The 16501-nt window shown below is 36.7% G+C and overlaps 2 protein-coding genes and 1 long non-coding RNA gene across 4 annotated transcripts; all 3 read left to right on the forward strand.

Moving 5' to 3' along the window:
• The first annotated feature begins 691 nt into the window (after positions 1–691).
• LOC136341654 (uncharacterized) lies at positions 692–8537 on the forward strand. Its single transcript, XR_010732526.1, has 3 exons — positions 692–845; positions 910–1077; positions 8322–8537. It is a non-coding gene; the product is annotated as an uncharacterized lncRNA (long non-coding RNA).
• Positions 8538–10434: 1897 nt separating this feature from the next.
• Positions 10435–12478, forward strand: LOC136341651 (myrosinase 1-like). The gene is made up of 9 exons (XM_066286851.1): positions 10435–10560; positions 10617–10900; positions 10952–11160; positions 11217–11403; positions 11459–11553; positions 11604–11891; positions 11951–12088; positions 12141–12247; positions 12303–12478. The coding sequence occupies exons 1-9, from the start codon at positions 10511–10513 to the stop codon at positions 12415–12417; spliced, it is 1473 nt and encodes a 490-aa protein (XP_066142948.1). The 5' UTR covers positions 10435–10510; the 3' UTR covers positions 12418–12478.
• Positions 12479–14290: 1812 nt separating this feature from the next.
• On the forward strand, positions 14291–16377 carry LOC136341650 (myrosinase 1-like). 2 transcript variants are annotated; one of them, XM_066286850.1, is made up of 7 exons: positions 14291–14541; positions 14597–15264; positions 15319–15413; positions 15472–15759; positions 15811–15945; positions 15994–16100; positions 16154–16377. In XM_066286850.1, the coding sequence occupies exons 1-7, from the start codon at positions 14471–14473 to the stop codon at positions 16272–16274; spliced, it is 1485 nt and encodes a 494-aa protein (XP_066142947.1). In that variant the 5' UTR covers positions 14291–14470; the 3' UTR covers positions 16275–16377. The 2 variants fall into 2 exon arrangements, with proteins under 2 accessions (XP_066142947.1, XP_066142946.1); XM_066286849.1 differs by having other exon boundaries at positions 14293–14541; positions 14591–15264.
• Positions 16378–16501: the final 124 nt, after the last annotated feature.

Genomic DNA, 16501 nt, shown 5'->3' on the forward strand with positions numbered 1-16501 from the left:
TTGAAGTCGTTCAGAACGATTACCAAATTTTTAGCCAAAGCCACAAAAACCACATACGTCGTTTAAATAGGTGAAAGGAAGTTCTAGGATGACATTTTAAACAATTACTGTAGTGTCATTTTTCACAAATAAATTAAAATGTACTAAAACTCGATAAACACGTTTTTACACGTAACTCTTTCAAAGCGTCATAAAGCCGTAGAGTTTTAGAGAGACATTTGCGGACACGGGTTCTTATGTTCATAAGGTTTCTATCGTTGCACTGAACAAACCCTCGAAGTTTGATCTCCTAGTTCTGAAACATCCCGTAGATAAATTTGAGATGATCACGAAAGGAAGCTGCTTCACTCATGGGTTGCATGAAGGAGTGACTGCCACACTGACGCCTTTTCCGGAGTAATTTCTCATTCATTTACGTAAACAGCTTAATGATGGGGCTTTGACGCCAGCATCTAGATGTTATCAGATTTCGTGAATTAAAAAGGCCCAAGTCGGCGTGTATTGCTTGTCAGGCTGCAATCAAGCAAGTTCAGTAAGGAAACTTGCAGCAGTATCAACATTCGCAACAAAACTGCTAATTAGCGCGTTTTAAGCTGTGAGAAGCAAAAACCTGATACATCGTTACCACAATGACATGTAAGGCACGATAACGTTAATCTTCAGTGACGTGCTAATATTTGTCTAAGAAACGTGCGAATTGCTCAGCAGCAGAAAGCTTCTAATTTTCTTTAAAAATTTAGGAGAATTCTGAGTCAAAGTCGAATTATAGCGCACGTGAAACAGCAAAGACTCTTCTCACTCTTCTCTATTATCTCTCACAAATTCAACGATTAAGACTGCTCCTGGTAAGGCCACTTAACGACTTTTCCTGACTTATAGAAGTCCTTAATCACTTCTGCTTTATTTTAGAAAATACTAACATTGAAATCTGACGGTTAAAAGTAGCCGATTTGCTCCTCCAGGTAACCATCATTAAAGAACGCTGATCGATTACGTGCCCGATAGGAAAATTACACGTTGGTTACCAGCATCCAACATTTCACACCAATTTGAATGGTAAAATTACAGCAATTTTCGGTAAGTAGCCGCATTAAAGTGGGGGAAAGTGGCCTGGTGAGGCAGACCTTGGTAGTTTTGTTTCATGAAGGTCAACTCGTCTCTGCTTAAAATTGAAGATATTACTAGGGAATTACCGACATTGCCTTTTGATTTCATTTTCAATTTGTCCAGAGGCTTCACATATTCATTTTTTTTTAATGAAGAAGATTTGGAAGGAATTCGTAGAAAATTAAACAGGTAGCGGAAGAACTTGGTAAGCCCGTAATGAGTACCTTACCGCACTCGTCGAAAAAAAGAAATTGTCCATCTCGGCCAATAAATGATCACTCTATACAGGGTGTCACGAAAAAAAGGCCAATGGGCTACCCACAAATTTTCTGAGCATCAACAAATCTGAGAGTAACAAATTGAATTCCTCTTTCTCAAAGTTCATACATGCTCTTGACTCATTCGCACAGCATCGGCTCCTTTGAGACATCAGAATGCCAACTCTGTCCTGGGGAGGACTGGCCAGACAGAGTTTTGACGTAGTCAGCAGACCAATGTTTGGGCCGCAAGTCTCGAAAATAATAGGGGATGACCAATCAGAGGCTTACATTGAGCGAAGTGCTTTGGTAGAGAACTGTTATCAGTCCACCCATTTCAGTACAATACAATGCCACAGCAAAATTTTCCTTTTATTTTTAGTATGAGCCATCTTCTCCCAACAGTGAAACAGCTATAAGAATTGTACTAAAACTAGTACAAACGCGCCCTGGAAAGGGGCTCAAAAACTGTCCCTCTTTTGAAAGGAATAAGCCAAGCTTTCACTATGGTCTATAAAATAAAACATAACCGGGTAAACTAAGCCTACAAAAGGGAAGCAAATTTCATGAAAGGCTTCGGGTCAATCCTTAGATGGTCGCGAATAAATCAAGAGAGACGACGCGGGGCGAAGCCCCGCAACGCCATATATAACACCCTGAACAAATTAAAAAGATATCCCGGAGTTTTGGGAAAAGGTTCAAATGGGGGATAAATAAGAATTTGTCGGTATATAAGACTCACATAAAAATTCACTTCCCCACAAAAAATATAAATATATATGTATATGCGCCTCTGGCAAATTTGGACTTTTGTGAGGATTAGGGTGAGTTGATGTCTTTGTCGCAAAGGGGGTAAATCAAATTTTAGTCGTGCGCGTCTTCGAGGAGTTATTTCGACGGTTACTCCAGGCTGTGAAACTCGGCGAGAACATTAAATTCAAAGATTAAAATCGGAAAACCGTTATCTTCATTGGACAGACAAGCCTTGCCCGAATGAATCATTGGGCCATCAACAGTATCAGAAAATTCGTACAAATCAATCGATCCTATTACGCCTAATCCTTTTGCTTATCATAAGAGATACGCTTCATTTACTTAAAGGGATTAAAGCCATTAGGTTTATTGCCTGACCACCTAGAAGCAGAACCACACTACTTTTCATTTCTTCGCTACTTAGTACTGAAACCCAGGAAAAGATCCATCTCTTCTTCTAAACCACAAACTTAAATCGTGCTGCGTAATCTTAAGGTGATTCCACACGACACCCCGCAGTTCATGTAATTTACACACACGGCCTTTTAGGCTGATTTATCGTCGCGTCTTCAGAATCTTAAACAATGGAGCTGCCTATTCGTTTACAAAATAATAATAATGGAACCAACTCAGCTATCTAGTCGAAAGCCCTAAGTTTGGGGAGATCAAAAGCGCCCTCATGGGTGTCTTTTCGTTCCTTTGATCGGTATTGAGTTACATCTTTTGTGGGGTGGTTTTGATGGGCAAGTGTTCCTTAATCTGTTATGAGTTTCTGTGTGAGGCTGAAAGTAGGAAATGCTCTTGTTTTCTCAGATCACTTGTGGTTTCGTTTCCTAAAAAAGTCTAATGATAATTGACTAAATGAAGAAGTATATCAATTCTGCTCATAAATAAAAATTATTTTAATGATGGGCACTGATATTCTGAAGAGGCTCTAATAATGTCGTAAATAATATTTTCCGACGTTTAATAACCAATTAAATTCAGCTTCAGCTTCGGTTTATAACCACGAAGGCGATATTTGTAGAGCAGTGGCGCGATTAAAGCTCCTTCACCATTTTTTGTCGTTAATAATCGTATATTATGCACCAAGGTTGTGAAGCACATTATTATGGCCCGATGATAAACATAAACATCGCTTTTTCCTCTCTAGAGGATGGTGCCACTAGATTTTTAATGTGACGTCTCGGATCTTCGGAACCATTATTTAAGCGTCATTTTATGAATGCAGACCTGATCTTTTAATTAAATTTTTTTCAAAGACTTGGATGTTTTAAATAAAACCTTGCACCACACTGCGTATTACGTACATGATTTTACCTTAACAAATTGTCAATAAAATACCTAACCAAAGGGAAAAATATGAGATAAGGGTTGACACCTAGATTTAAATAAAATTTAAATTTAAGCCGAAGAAACGCTGAACATACAAAATACAAAGGATTAATAGCCATTTCCAAATTCTTAACAAAATTTCATACAGTAAAATGCAAAAATGGGAAATAGGTTTGTTCCAACCGCTTAAGAAACCGTCGCAGAACCGTTCAGGAATCCGTCTCAGCAGAGTCGAACTCGAAAAAAGCAATGCGCTTGCCCGGAAGAGGTCTTGAACCGTTCCGAAACAGCGTCCTGGTGGAATGGAAGGGACATAATATCTACACTTTGATTTATAGCGTCTTTAAAGTTTGTAAACAAAGCTCGAAATTTCAAAGTTCGTTAAATTCTCCGGTAAATGTGAATTTCAAGTCGATATTGCAAGGATCAGAGGCGCACTGAGGTGGGATTAAAAACAGGAATTTTTTTTTTAAATAAGTGAATTTTTATCACTTTTTAAAAATTCGTCACTGTTCTAACCAGTAATTTTCAGCACTCATTTTATGAAGATGTTAGAGCTTATAAAAATTGGTACGGAGTCTGTAAATGGCAAGTGGATAGGGGAAAAATAGGGTATGTATCCGGGACGTAAGAGGAGCGGAATACTGGCTCGAATCCTTCATTTTAATAGCGATTGTTCAGTCATGGTCCTTGATTGCTGTTTACGGAAAATAATCAGCAATTAGAAGACAGGAAGACTGCTTACCCTACAACAAGAAAACATCATTAAAGGTTCTGATAAAGGGCATAATGGAGAAAGTTCCATTTAAAACCGGTTATAGCGTCAGTTTATAACCGCGGAAGCAATATTATTTGCAGAGCAGTGCTCAAAGCTCCAAACAACACCTTTCGCCCTTCTTATTCTTGAATAAAATTACCCAAACGTTATAGACTATAATAATTGATCATTCACTGTAATCAGGGTAATGGAAACAAAGCCAGAATATTTCAAAGGGCACTTTGTGCCTGCTCTAATTTGTAAAGAGCACTGGTTTTAATTTCTCTCACCAGCTTGCTTTAAATAGGGTATCAAGGAACAAGACTATCAACCCCAATTATTACTGTTACCGATTTTTAACTCAAACGCTTCCAGCAATTTTGATGAAATAAAGAGGCCTCAAGCTGTTTTGATTTAGTATAGTATTTAATTGTCTTTTCAGAGAGCTTCCGCTCATTTATTATTATCAGTTTTCTGTATATTTTACAACAGTTACAAGTATATTTTCATTAAGTCTTATCCTTTGTACTCGCAGCCCAGCCGCACCTCCAAGAAGATTTACTTACGTTTAAGGTATATTTAAGCTTCTTTTCTCCACTGTCCGATAACGAGCTGTTAAAGGCATCATTGCTGATGAATATTTCACGGCTAATTAAGCATGATTTAAGGAGATTATCGGGCTGGCATTTCAAAACATAAATTTTAAGCCCCCTGTAGCTGAGAGCGCAGCCATCATTCGCTGTGTAAAGTGACATGTATAGGTGATAAATATATCTTCGGCTGGTCGGTCAAGGAAATAATTGCATACGAAATGTGCATAAATTACGTGAATGTAATGAAATATAAGTAAAAATAATAAATAAAATATTGCGAATGTGCTACATAGGTTTGACGCGGATTGTTCATTCTTTCGTTTGTTCTTCGGGGGAATAAGGCCTCACACAGTGGCAGGGATTATTGGGGCACACTAACAAATACCACATGGGGTAATCACCACTACAGAAAATTAAAAAAAAGTACAATTAGCCAGACTAATCAGATACTAACCACTTATATGATTATTGGATAACCTTGATAGTAAATGTCTTGTAAACTTTTCTGATGGGGAGGGTAACGTCCAGCGAAAGGTCAAGTTGCCAATGCTCTGATCTATTAGCCTCTAGGCCATGGTGCATTTCTCAATTGAGGCTGATCTATCGCAGTTATTTCAAAGGCCATTTGTAGCTGACAAATCTGGCATCCCACGATTTGCACAGTGACAACATCAGGGACTATTTGCCGGCCTTTCAATCAAACAGACCAAAACACCATTCCTGGAAATTTCTCCCTGCTATAAATATCGGTCTCCTGCCTCATAAACCGAAGTCCGACAATAGATCTGCATATACATATGTCATATTTAACGGTCAGTGTGTGGACATAGCGCTGACAGGGGAGCAGCGGCTGGAATGGGGGTTAATGCACCCTTAAACTCGTATAATTCCGGTATAAATTTGCCGACGAGTTAAGTAACAAAAGCTGAAAAGTTAGTTGCAGTTAAATAAGACTTTTATTTGACATCGAAAGCAGCCTTTGAAAGTTAATGAACTCATTAGAAGGAAAGTTTAAAAAGTACCCATTAAGATTGTGTTTCCGATTCTAATGCAATCGTGGAAGTTTTATGAAGTTAGTATTTATTTAAGTTGTGAATTGCATTAATTCGGTTTCTAGTGAGCTATATAAAGGCTTCGGGTCTGGAGTTCAACCGTCGGAATGCCAGTAACCATAAATCATACGAAATCAAAATTGCATAATTTACAGTTCAAGAATATGTCGTTTCAAAGCCACAAATGCTCCTATGACTGCCTGATGATTTGTCTGCGCTCTTTCCCAGTAGAGTCATTTCAAACAGTGGAGACATACGTTGGCCGGCACTCTCACCAGATCCTTCCCCGTGAGATTATTATTTATGAGGCACTAGCGAAGACCTCCTAAATCTGTACTTAGTGATATTAATGAACTGCGAAGGGAGATAATCACCAGCTTAAGGACCAAAATTAAAATAAGGAACGCTTTAAGCCCAATCTAGAATTTAAGATGCATAGAGCTGTTCTTCGAAGTTCAAGTTAGTTCAGGTTCCAAGATTGAATCTTGACGTATGACGTACCATCAAAATCAGAAAAAAAGCTGAATAAGAAAGAATAAATTAATTTGCTCCACTTTAACCGACGTCGATTTCTTTATGATTTCAGAAACGAGTTATACTGTAGCAGCCCTCCGTATAATGCATTTGATTTGCCAGCGATATTTCCGCCAAGTAAAGTTTAATTGCTTTCAAAAAAATATCTCTTCTCTCTGCTCTCCACTATTGACGCATTTCTGTCGATATTCCGTGGCATTCCTCAGGGAAAATCCCAATATATCCAGAGAAGAGAAACCTTGTTTAATTACATTCGGCGAGATCCGGAAAATGAAATTGGGATCTTTCGAGATTGACGTTTGCTCCGTACTAATGAGAATATATTTTTCAAATGATCTTGTACTCTCGCCCAAGGCCCCATAAAGACACCGCAACAAAAGAGAAAAATCTCCTTTCAAGTGATTAATAACTCCTAAAGATGTTTGAAAGTGGCCATCAATTATTTTTATGAGTCCCGTTTACAGGAGCCACAACCGAAACCGGAACATGTCTGATATAAAATCATTAATCCTGTATTTGAGGGGATCATTATGTACGGCCCTTTTGGATGGATGCCACCCATTTTGCGGTACCGTAATTATTTTAGATCATAATAATACATTAAACATGAATCGAATATTTGCTCTATTAATTATAGTTCTCGTAATTACTCTATAATGCTATTTGGAAAACCCATGTAGAGGCTCTATTGCAGATTTTCACCCGATAAATCCTATTGTGAAGCATATTTACTGCATCTAGGGAAAATGAAGACTTCTATATATCATTTTAATACGAAAAAAATCATATAAGAAAAATTTCAAATTTGAGATGGGATTGAACTCTCTGTAGACCAATGGTCAGTGGCGTGCTACAGGAAAGTTTGGAGTGCTAGAATAAGACCTACTAGCTCTAGTTAGGTACCAGGGAGAATGAGGATTCCTTATAGTGTTTGAGGATTATTTTATATTCGACGAAGTAGCGTTTAGAAGCTATTTGTTCAGGATGATTTTTCGGATATTCGCAGCACTCGGTACACCTTAAATCATTAGTGCCTCCCAGGCTTTTAATATTGAAGAAGCTTTTCCCTTTTTGTCTACTGTTCCCACTTTTCTTCTTCCCTCTTGGCACTACAGCTCCGATAGGTTCAATTCAATTCCTTGCCCATCAAATCAGGTATTTAAAGAGAGCAAAGAAGCATCGATGCCACAGTCTGCGCTACGACATCCTTCCTAATGCGTCTTTTACCTCCAGTTCAATTAAAGAAAAACGAGTCTTCTAAATCATTACTTATAGGTATCGGAACTTCCTGTGCAGTAAACAATTAAAAACCAGGTAGTTCATTCATTATTCCCCATTTACTAAAGCCACAGTGACTCGATAAACCAATTAAATCCGAAAAATCAATCGTCTTGAAACCGACTCGAAGATTATTCAACTTTAACCGCATATTTCATCTGATGATCGGCCTTTTTGCCTTCGGCTCGCACCTGCTCTCTCGCATACCAAAAGCATACTCCGGTCCATTTCAGAAGCATCATCTCGTCTCGAAACTAAAAATAAAAAATTTAGAATTTATTGGTAGTCAAGTTACTTAATTTCGGTTGTTTTGGGAGTTGTTCGGAGGGGGAGTTGCTTAGGTGAAAGATTTATGATCGGAATGTTGTGAGTTCGTCGTTTATTTATTGTTTCGCGTGTGTGCCCCGAGTTGGTGAAGATTAAGTCGGAAAGATGAATATTTTGGCTTCAGAAACAACGATCCATATAATGGAGAGCGGAAGTTGTCCGGTCAGACCACAGGAAACCACTGAACTGGACGCGAACTCATCTTTTATTATAATACTTTTCATTCCGGAACATTGACCGATTTCGGGCCCCGTCGAACACACTATTATGATCTATAAATATTTCTTTCCAAAAAGTCCTACAGGTTTATTCAATTTTCATTCAATAGGCAACGGTCGGAGTCAGTAGTTGCATCTCTGAAATTGTGAGAAGAAACGGACTGGGCTTATACCGCCAAGCTATGCCCTAAGATCAAGCCTTCAAGTTCCCGAAACTCCCTTGAAGTCAATCGGGGTCTCGATTGAATTTTGGCGATTTTATACCTCATAGAAAGCTTGATTGATTTGGTAAGGTCACTGCAGAAAATTTCAAGTTCCAGAAATTCCATAAGGTTAGTTCGATTTACACTAACGCATCTTTCGAACACATTTTCTAGGGTTATTCGAATTTGTTCAGAGTTCTGTATAATTTCGGTCTAGTCTTCCCTTAACTGAAGACGGCATATGAGGTTCTGAATTTCTGAAACTGCGAGAGATAGATATAAGGGAGGCGTCCCTTAAAAAATATTCAAGGAGTTGAATTTCTGAATTAAAGAAATCTTTAAGGAGTTTCGGCAAACAATTTTTTGTAAACTTTCATAGAGCCATTTTACTCTTTAAAATTCTGAAACAGGAAGCGTTGAGATGTGTAAGAACAGTTTGCTACAAATTTGTCTAAAAATTTTATAGAGGTAAATTTCTTCTAAGAAAATTTGCAGAAAAACACAATATTTTCTCTACATTTTACGCACTTTTCGTTTAAATTCGTTCAGTTTGGCAACAAGGTAGCACAAGATGTAATGCTTAGCACATTCCTTACAGTAACTTTCTCCAACACAAAGTCATTGATAAAAAAAAACCTATTTGTACAAAACCATCGTTCAGTTTTTTGGAAAGTTTCATATCTCAAGTTCAACATATGCACGTAATGATCATTCTATAACCGCCTTGTTTGACAATATAATGATAATGATTTCGCAGACAATAATAAAAATAAATGGTTTTGTTTACTTAAGGTAAATTATATACAGGGTGGTCATTTAGTGCGGTCTCGGAAGATTACGGCTAAACAATTTAATATTTTGAATTTCTTTTTTTGCGTTATATTGAACTCAATTATGGGTATATTCTAAAATTATTTTCGTTTTATACAGGGTGTTCTAAATAAGTGAAAAATATCAAAGTTATGTTTTTTTAAATAGGACACCCCATATATTAATATCGTTTTAGATTTCTTGAGAAAAATAAATGTAAGTTTCATTAACGTTTACTTGTCCTAAATCTTAAAGATTTCGAAATAATTAAGTTTTTTTAAAAAAATCATGCAATTTTAAAAACTTTGTTTTGAAGGAAGTTTAAACTGGAGTAAATCGAAATTCATACCAAACCTTAGATATGAGACGTATTTTATGCCAGAGTTATTAAAATTGAAATATCTCATACAGTGCGTCCAAAAAATAACATGAAAATTGTATTCTTTTTGAAAGGAAATAACTTGCTTAATTTAAATAGAACACCCCATATTTTATTACTCGAAATAAGAGATAGACATATGACTAATAATTATTAATTTTGTTACCTTTTCTTAAATCTTATTTTTCGAAGAACACCGATACATTTAGGTATAGGAAGGTGTAACGATTTTTGATTAGTCATATGTTTATCTCTTATTTCGAGTAATAAAATATGGGGTGTTCTATTTAAATTAAGCAAGTTATTTCCTTTCAAAAAGAATACAATTTTCATGTTATTTTTTGGACGCACTGTATGAGATATTTCAATTTTAATAACTCTGGCATAAAATACGTCTCATATCTAAGGTTTGGTATGAATTTCGATTTACTCCAGTTTAAACTTCCTTCAAAACAAAGTTTTTAAAATTGCATGATTTTTTTAAAAAAACTTAATTATTTCGAAATCTTTAAGATTTAGGACAAGTAAACGTTAATGAAACTTACATTTATTTTTCTCAAGAAATCTAAAACGATATTAATATATGGGGTGTCCTATTTAAAAAAACATGACTTTGATATTTTTCACTTATTTAGAACACCCTGTACAAACGAAAATAATTTTAGAATATACCCATAATTGAGTTCAATATAACGCAAAAAAAAGAAATTCAAAATATTAAATTGTTTAGCCGTAATCTTCCGAGACCGCACTAAATGACCACCCTGTATATACATACATATATATATACATATATATGTATATATATACTATATATATGACTGTAAAATGTTTATGACCAATTTAGTTTTAAAATCATAAGCATTTACAGTTTTTTGGTTAGTAACTACTTGGTTTACCTACAGCGATGTCGGTTCTGAGACCTTTATTTATATTTCTCAGTTTCTATATTATACAGTCAGTATTTTTTCAATGAAATGAATGAATTTCCAGAATTATTTGAATTCTCCTAGATCCCAAACAATTAATTTAAAATCATGCAACACCTCCTCATTTCCTCCCAACTTCAAATTTGGAGCTGGATCCTCAGCGTACCAAATTGAAGGTGCCTGGAACGTGGATGGTAAAGGTAGGTCTTGGTGGGACTGGTTATACAATAGCAACCTTGTCACATCAACTGGAGGGAACAGTGCCAGTGGCTCCTACTATCGGTACCAGGATGATGTGGAAGCACTGGAGTCCATTGGTACGGACTTTTACAGGTTCTCCATATCTTGGTCTAGGATTTTACCTACTGGTTTGGAATATAATTATGATTTTATTTAACTGTTTTGACGCCAGTTTTCAGGATTAATCAACGAAGTTAACCAGGCAGGGGTGGACTATTACCATAATTTGTTAAATGCATTAGAGGAGAAAGGGATTGAGCCTCTAGTAACGATATTTCATTGGGATATTCCGAATAGTTTGATTTATCTGGGAGGCTGGACTAATCCTCATATTGTGCAGTATTTTGTGGATTATGCAGATTTGGTTTTCAAGCTGTTTGGCGACCGGGTATTTTCGCTTAAAACAATATTGTTTCTTTTCGATATATTAATATAAACTAACAGGTAAAGCTGTGGGCTACCATCAATGAGCCTAGATCCTTTTGCCAAACCATTCCAGATACTGTTCAGGCGATCTTTTTTCCAGAAATTCTTACAGGCAATTATGATTATCTCTGCGGTCATTACGCTCTTCTCGCTCATGCCTCTGCCTACAGATTGTACCAAAAGAAGTACAAACGTCGTCAAAATGGTAAGAATGTGAAAAGAAAACTTAGAGAACATTGCCATCTTCAAAAAATCTATAGGGAGGATCGGAATAGTCTTAGATATAGTTGCAAATCTGCCTCTGACTGACTCATCCGCGGATCTAGAGGCCTCCAAAAGGGCTTACACTTTTGATGTCAGTTGTGAAGATGATTTTATTTAAAAACCAATCAAAATTAATTTTAGTTTGATTGGTTTGCAAGACCCTTAGTGAAGGGCGACTATCCTCAACTAATGAAAGATATAGTAAGAAGAAATAGTGCTTTGCAAAACTTCTCAACTTCCAGACTCCCTTCGTTCACTAAATCTGAAAAGAGGCTCATCAAAGGCTCCTATGATATCTTCTTTGTCAATCACTATACCTCACATTTGGTCACCCTCTCGAATTTTAGCATCAGCCCTTCATGGAACAATGATAAACAGATTACTCTAAGTGTTAACTCTTCTTGGCTTTTAACCAATATAGATATGACGGTAAATTTTCTTATTAATCAACGTTTGTCATTAATAAATAGATAAAAATTTCTACCTAGGTCTATCCCGCTTCCATAAGAATTGTCTTAAACTATATTAAGGACACTTATAAGATTCCTGAAATTTTCATAACTGAGAATGGATATTCCAACGCTGGAGGAAGTTTGAACGACACTGATAGAATTTCTTTTTTGAAGGTATGGTGAAGTGAAAGATGCTAATTCTCGTTGGAGATTTTTTTTTACTTAGGATGTCCTACATCAAGTTCGGCTGGCCATGTGTGAGGACAAGATTAATATAGTTGGATACACTTATTGGAGCTTACTAGACTCATTTGAGTGGATGAGCCAATATAGGTACAATATGAATTTCTATTTTTTCAGATTGAAATACGAAATTCTGGATTTTTAGAGCAAAGTTTGGTTTGGTGCACGTGAACTTTGACACCCTACAGAGAACCCTAAAACTTTCTTCGCAATATTATAGAAAACTCATTAAAACTCGTTTGATTAATAGCATTGTTTAAAAATTTGTTTGTTGTGAACGAAAACGGAATGCGGAATAAAAGTTGTAAAATTGCATACAAAGTTTGGTTTTATTGTTGTCTATGGATTAAGTAAATTATTTTCAAATAGCTCAAAATTCCTGAGAAATTGCTGAAAATACTTTGTAAAATTTCAAGTTCTCAAGAAGTTTTCTTTAAATTTACAAACTTTGCTTAAAACTTTCATTACCGGCTAGTTTTAACAGTTTATGAGGCCTTTAATATATACTACGGGTCCGACGAAATATTTTGAAAAATCGCGGAAAACTCCTGAAAACACTTAGATTCCATTGTGTGACTTGACCAATATTAATTCTCCAGGCTTCAGAAAGTTTCCTTTAAGGTTTCCGACCAACTTACGGTACTGGAAAGTTTCATACTTTTAAGATATCCAAAAACTGCTGGTTCCCAATAAAATCGCAAAAAGTGTTGCGAACACATCTGATTATTTTTAGCCGAGGAAATTGTTTAAGGTTTTTTATTTAAAAATCTCTTCCAAATAATTAAAGATTTTGGTATACAAAATTATCTTACGATTTTTTTTAATGCATTATGATTTTATTAAAATTTATTTTACTAATGCCGCTATTGTTTGAAACACAAATATATTTTTTGGTTTACGATTATAAGATTAAAGTCGTAATAAAATTTCCAGAAATCCTGTTAACCAATATACTAGATCATAACTTGTTATTGTGACAAAAAACTTTTGCCCAAAAATCAATATTAACATTTTAAAATTTTCAATTTCTTCGCCTTCTCGAAACATTATTCTTGAGGCGTCTCCAGACCGAAGGCGCCGCGTTGAGCCGAGCTGCGCCGCGCTTTAAAATATTGCACTGAACCACGCAGTTTGTCGCAGAATAGCGTTGAGTGGTACACAATGTTTCAAAGAATAATTAATTCTGTGCTCTGTTCAAGTTGACGCGTGCGTACTATTTGAATTAAAATCAGCGGTCGCTCAACTCAAAATCCAACAGACAATGGATCTATTTACCAGCCCGTTCAAAATAAACGTTCTTTGTTGTAACGACATTTGCCGGATCTTGTTCGCCCTTGTTGTAGAATTGTACAGTTTGACGCGCTTCAGAGCAGATTACCGGTCAACCCAGTGCGCCGCGTTGCGCAGAGCAGATTTTAAAAGCGCGGCGCAGAGCGGCGCGTTCGGGTCGGAGCCACCTTACGGCATGTGTCAATATGAACCTTCTCAAAGCGCTTATAGAACCTCTATACCATACCCCATACCTAAGTCGTCTGTCTTACGAGAAATATTGGGTCACGACTTTTATGCAGCACCGGATAAATTGAGACAGAAGTAAGATCAAGTTTGTTCGGAGGAAGTTTTAATTAGAATTTGTTGAATAAACTATCGATCTTGAAAATTCGCAAAGATAAGACAAAAGTGAAGCCTGAAGTGACATGGGCCATAAATAACGTCAAGAAGTTTTATTTTTTTTTTGTGAAAGATCTCGACAATGAACATGCATATTAAGATGCAGAAATTTCACAGATTTTCATAATATTCCAAGTTACGAATGAACTTAGAAAATTTTGGCAAGACTAAGTCGTGGGAGGGTACTAATAGAGGCGATATTCCAAGGCAATTAACCGCGGCTCAACACTACTTCACATCAAATAAAACATTATATAGATTAATTATCACGAATTAACATCATTATCGATATTAAACACTTAAAGGATCATAGTTAAGTCAGCCTTGGCATTGGAAATTTATGATCGTCCTTGGAACTTCTACATTTGATAAGGTAAAGTAATCGTTGCAGTTTACTTTACGAGAAAAGTGAAGAATTAGTAATAAATGGAATTACATTCAATAAATCTAGAGTTTTCTCGTTTTTCCCTTAGTTAATCTTTGTAGTTCGTAGACTCGGGACTATCTATCACTCAAGGACGTGAACAAACAGATATTATATACTTAATTATGGTGATAAACTTTAATTCTCTCACAATTCAGTACGAGAAAACTTCAAATCAAAACAACAGCTGAAAAATAATTTAGTCCTTCGTCACAATCATGACAGGCCAAAGATTAGTAAACTTTTTAATTTTCGCAGCATTTTTTATGGAAACTGCTGGGACCATAGGGTAAGCCTCTAGTGAAGACAATACACTTCTGTTTGAACCTAGCTTGTAGCCCCAGATCGTGTGCTCCAAAAGACTGCGACCTAACCACATTCCCGGAGGATTTCAAATTCGGAACAGCCTCGTCAGCCTATCAAATCGAGGGCGGGTGGAATGAGGATGGCAAGGGCGAGTCATGGTGGGATTGGTATCTAAACGAATATACCAATGACAATGGAAATGTTGCCTCAGACTCCTATCATCGTTATTTGGATGATATTGAAGCTCTAAAGGAAATCGGAGTGGATTATTACAGATTCTCAATATCATGGACCAGAATTTTGCCCAAGGGTCATAGAGCTGAGGTGAATCAGGCAGGAATAGATTACTACAATAACTTTCTGGATGGGTTGAAGGAGGCTGGAATTGAACCCATGGTGACAATGTTCCATTGGGACACTCCTTACGCTCTCACCTATCTGGGAGACTGGAGCAATCGCAAAATTGTGGACGATTTTGTGGATTACGCAGAGCTCCTATTCCAGCTTTTTGGTGATAGAGTGAAGCTTTGGTGTACGATTAATGAGCCCCGGTCATTTTGCCAGGACGTTCCCGCAACGGTGCACTCTCTGCATTTAACGCACATTCCCCTCGGTACTTATGAGTACCTTTGTGGGCACCATGCGCTGTTAGCTCACGCATATACATACAGGTTGTATCAAGACAAGTACAAGTATTCTCAAGGAGGTATGTATGAAACAAAATAGTGAAAAGTTTTTTCGAAACTGGTAAAATTTACAGGCAAATTAGGAATCGTGCTGAACTTTGACGAAAACATACCATACTCAAACACCACTGAGAATATAAAGGCAGCTGAAAGGGCCAATAAGTTCGATGTAAGGCTTCTCTTACACGCTCTTTATACTTTTCGTACCTTTGTGATATCTATTTTAGATTGGTTGGTTTGCTGATCCCCTGGTTTTCGGAGACTATCCGCAAATAATGAAAGATGTAGTGGCCCAAAACAGCGCTCAGCAGAATTTTACTACCTCAAGACTCCCTTCTTTCACTACGAACGAGAAAAACATCGTTAGAGGTTCTTTTGACATAATGTTTCTCAACCATTACACTGCCCAGCTAGTGAAAATGGCCGAGCAAAATTTAACCACCTCATGGACCCATGACAAGCAAATTGACTCATTTAAAAGTGCCTCCTGGCCTACCACCAATATTGGGTTTGCAGTAAGTCTTCTTAAACATGTACACCAAATCTACTGAATCCAATTTCAAAAGATCCATCCTCCAGCTCTAAGAGGAGTTCTCACACACATGAAGGAGACCTACAACAATCCAACGCTGTGGATATCGGAGAATGGTATGTCTGATACTGGAGGTACTAGCGATAAGGCCAGGATTGAGTTTATACAGGTAGGGCAAGATTGAAGTTGAAGATTTGGATTTATTTGTGATTTTCAGAGCATGTTAGAGCAAGTTAGGCTGGCAATGTGTGAGGATGGAGTTAAAGTTCTGGGCTACACTTATTGGAGCTTCTTGGATTCTTTCGAATGGAACAGCCTATACAGGTAAACAAATTCTTTATTTTTTGTTTTTTTAGATTTTTTAAATAGTTTTTCAGAGCAAAGTTTGGCTTGGTAGAAGTGAACTTCACCACATACGACAGGACCTTAAAGGAATCCGCCTATTACTACAAGAATCTCCTTCAAACTCACTTGATTAACGCCTCTTCTTCAGACTAAAATCATTTATCATTGTCATGAAACCATACAATCTTATCATTTGCTAATTTCCTTTATTATTTAATCCTAAAGGATCCAATAAAATTTGCCCCAAAAACTCGAATTGATTTATGACTATACCTGGCTTCTAACCATCTCACTATCAGAAATCGTTTATGACTCATCTCTACGGGGTGCTTGTTAAAGTGGGGCCACTAAATGATTTGAATTTGAATATTTTTAATCTC

The sequence above is a fragment of the Euwallacea fornicatus genome, chromosome 10, assembly GCF_040115645.1.
Source record: "Euwallacea fornicatus isolate EFF26 chromosome 10, ASM4011564v1, whole genome shotgun sequence".
Classification (NCBI taxonomy): domain Eukaryota; kingdom Metazoa; phylum Arthropoda; class Insecta; order Coleoptera; family Curculionidae; genus Euwallacea; species Euwallacea fornicatus.

Excerpts from the sequence above, each read along its gene's own strand:
- LOC136341651 (XM_066286851.1), top strand. The coding sequence starts at position 10,511 with ATGTCGGTTCTGAGACCTTTATTTATATTTCTCAGTTTCTATATTATA. Across the intron at positions 10,901-10,951 it reads GTCTAGGATTTTACCTACTG|GATTAATCAACGAAGTTAAC; the intron begins GTTTGGAATATA and ends GCCAGTTTTCAG. Across the intron at positions 11,404-11,458 it reads GTACAAACGTCGTCAAAATG|GGAGGATCGGAATAGTCTTA; the intron begins GTAAGAATGTGA and ends AAAAATCTATAG.
- LOC136341650 (XM_066286849.1), top strand. The coding sequence starts at position 14,471 with ATGACAGGCCAAAGATTAGTAAACTTTTTAATTTTCGCAGCATTTTTT. Across the intron at positions 15,265-15,318 it reads GTACAAGTATTCTCAAGGAG|GCAAATTAGGAATCGTGCTG; the intron begins GTATGTATGAAA and ends TAAAATTTACAG. Across the intron at positions 15,946-15,993 it reads CCAGGATTGAGTTTATACAG|AGCATGTTAGAGCAAGTTAG; the intron begins GTAGGGCAAGAT and ends TGTGATTTTCAG.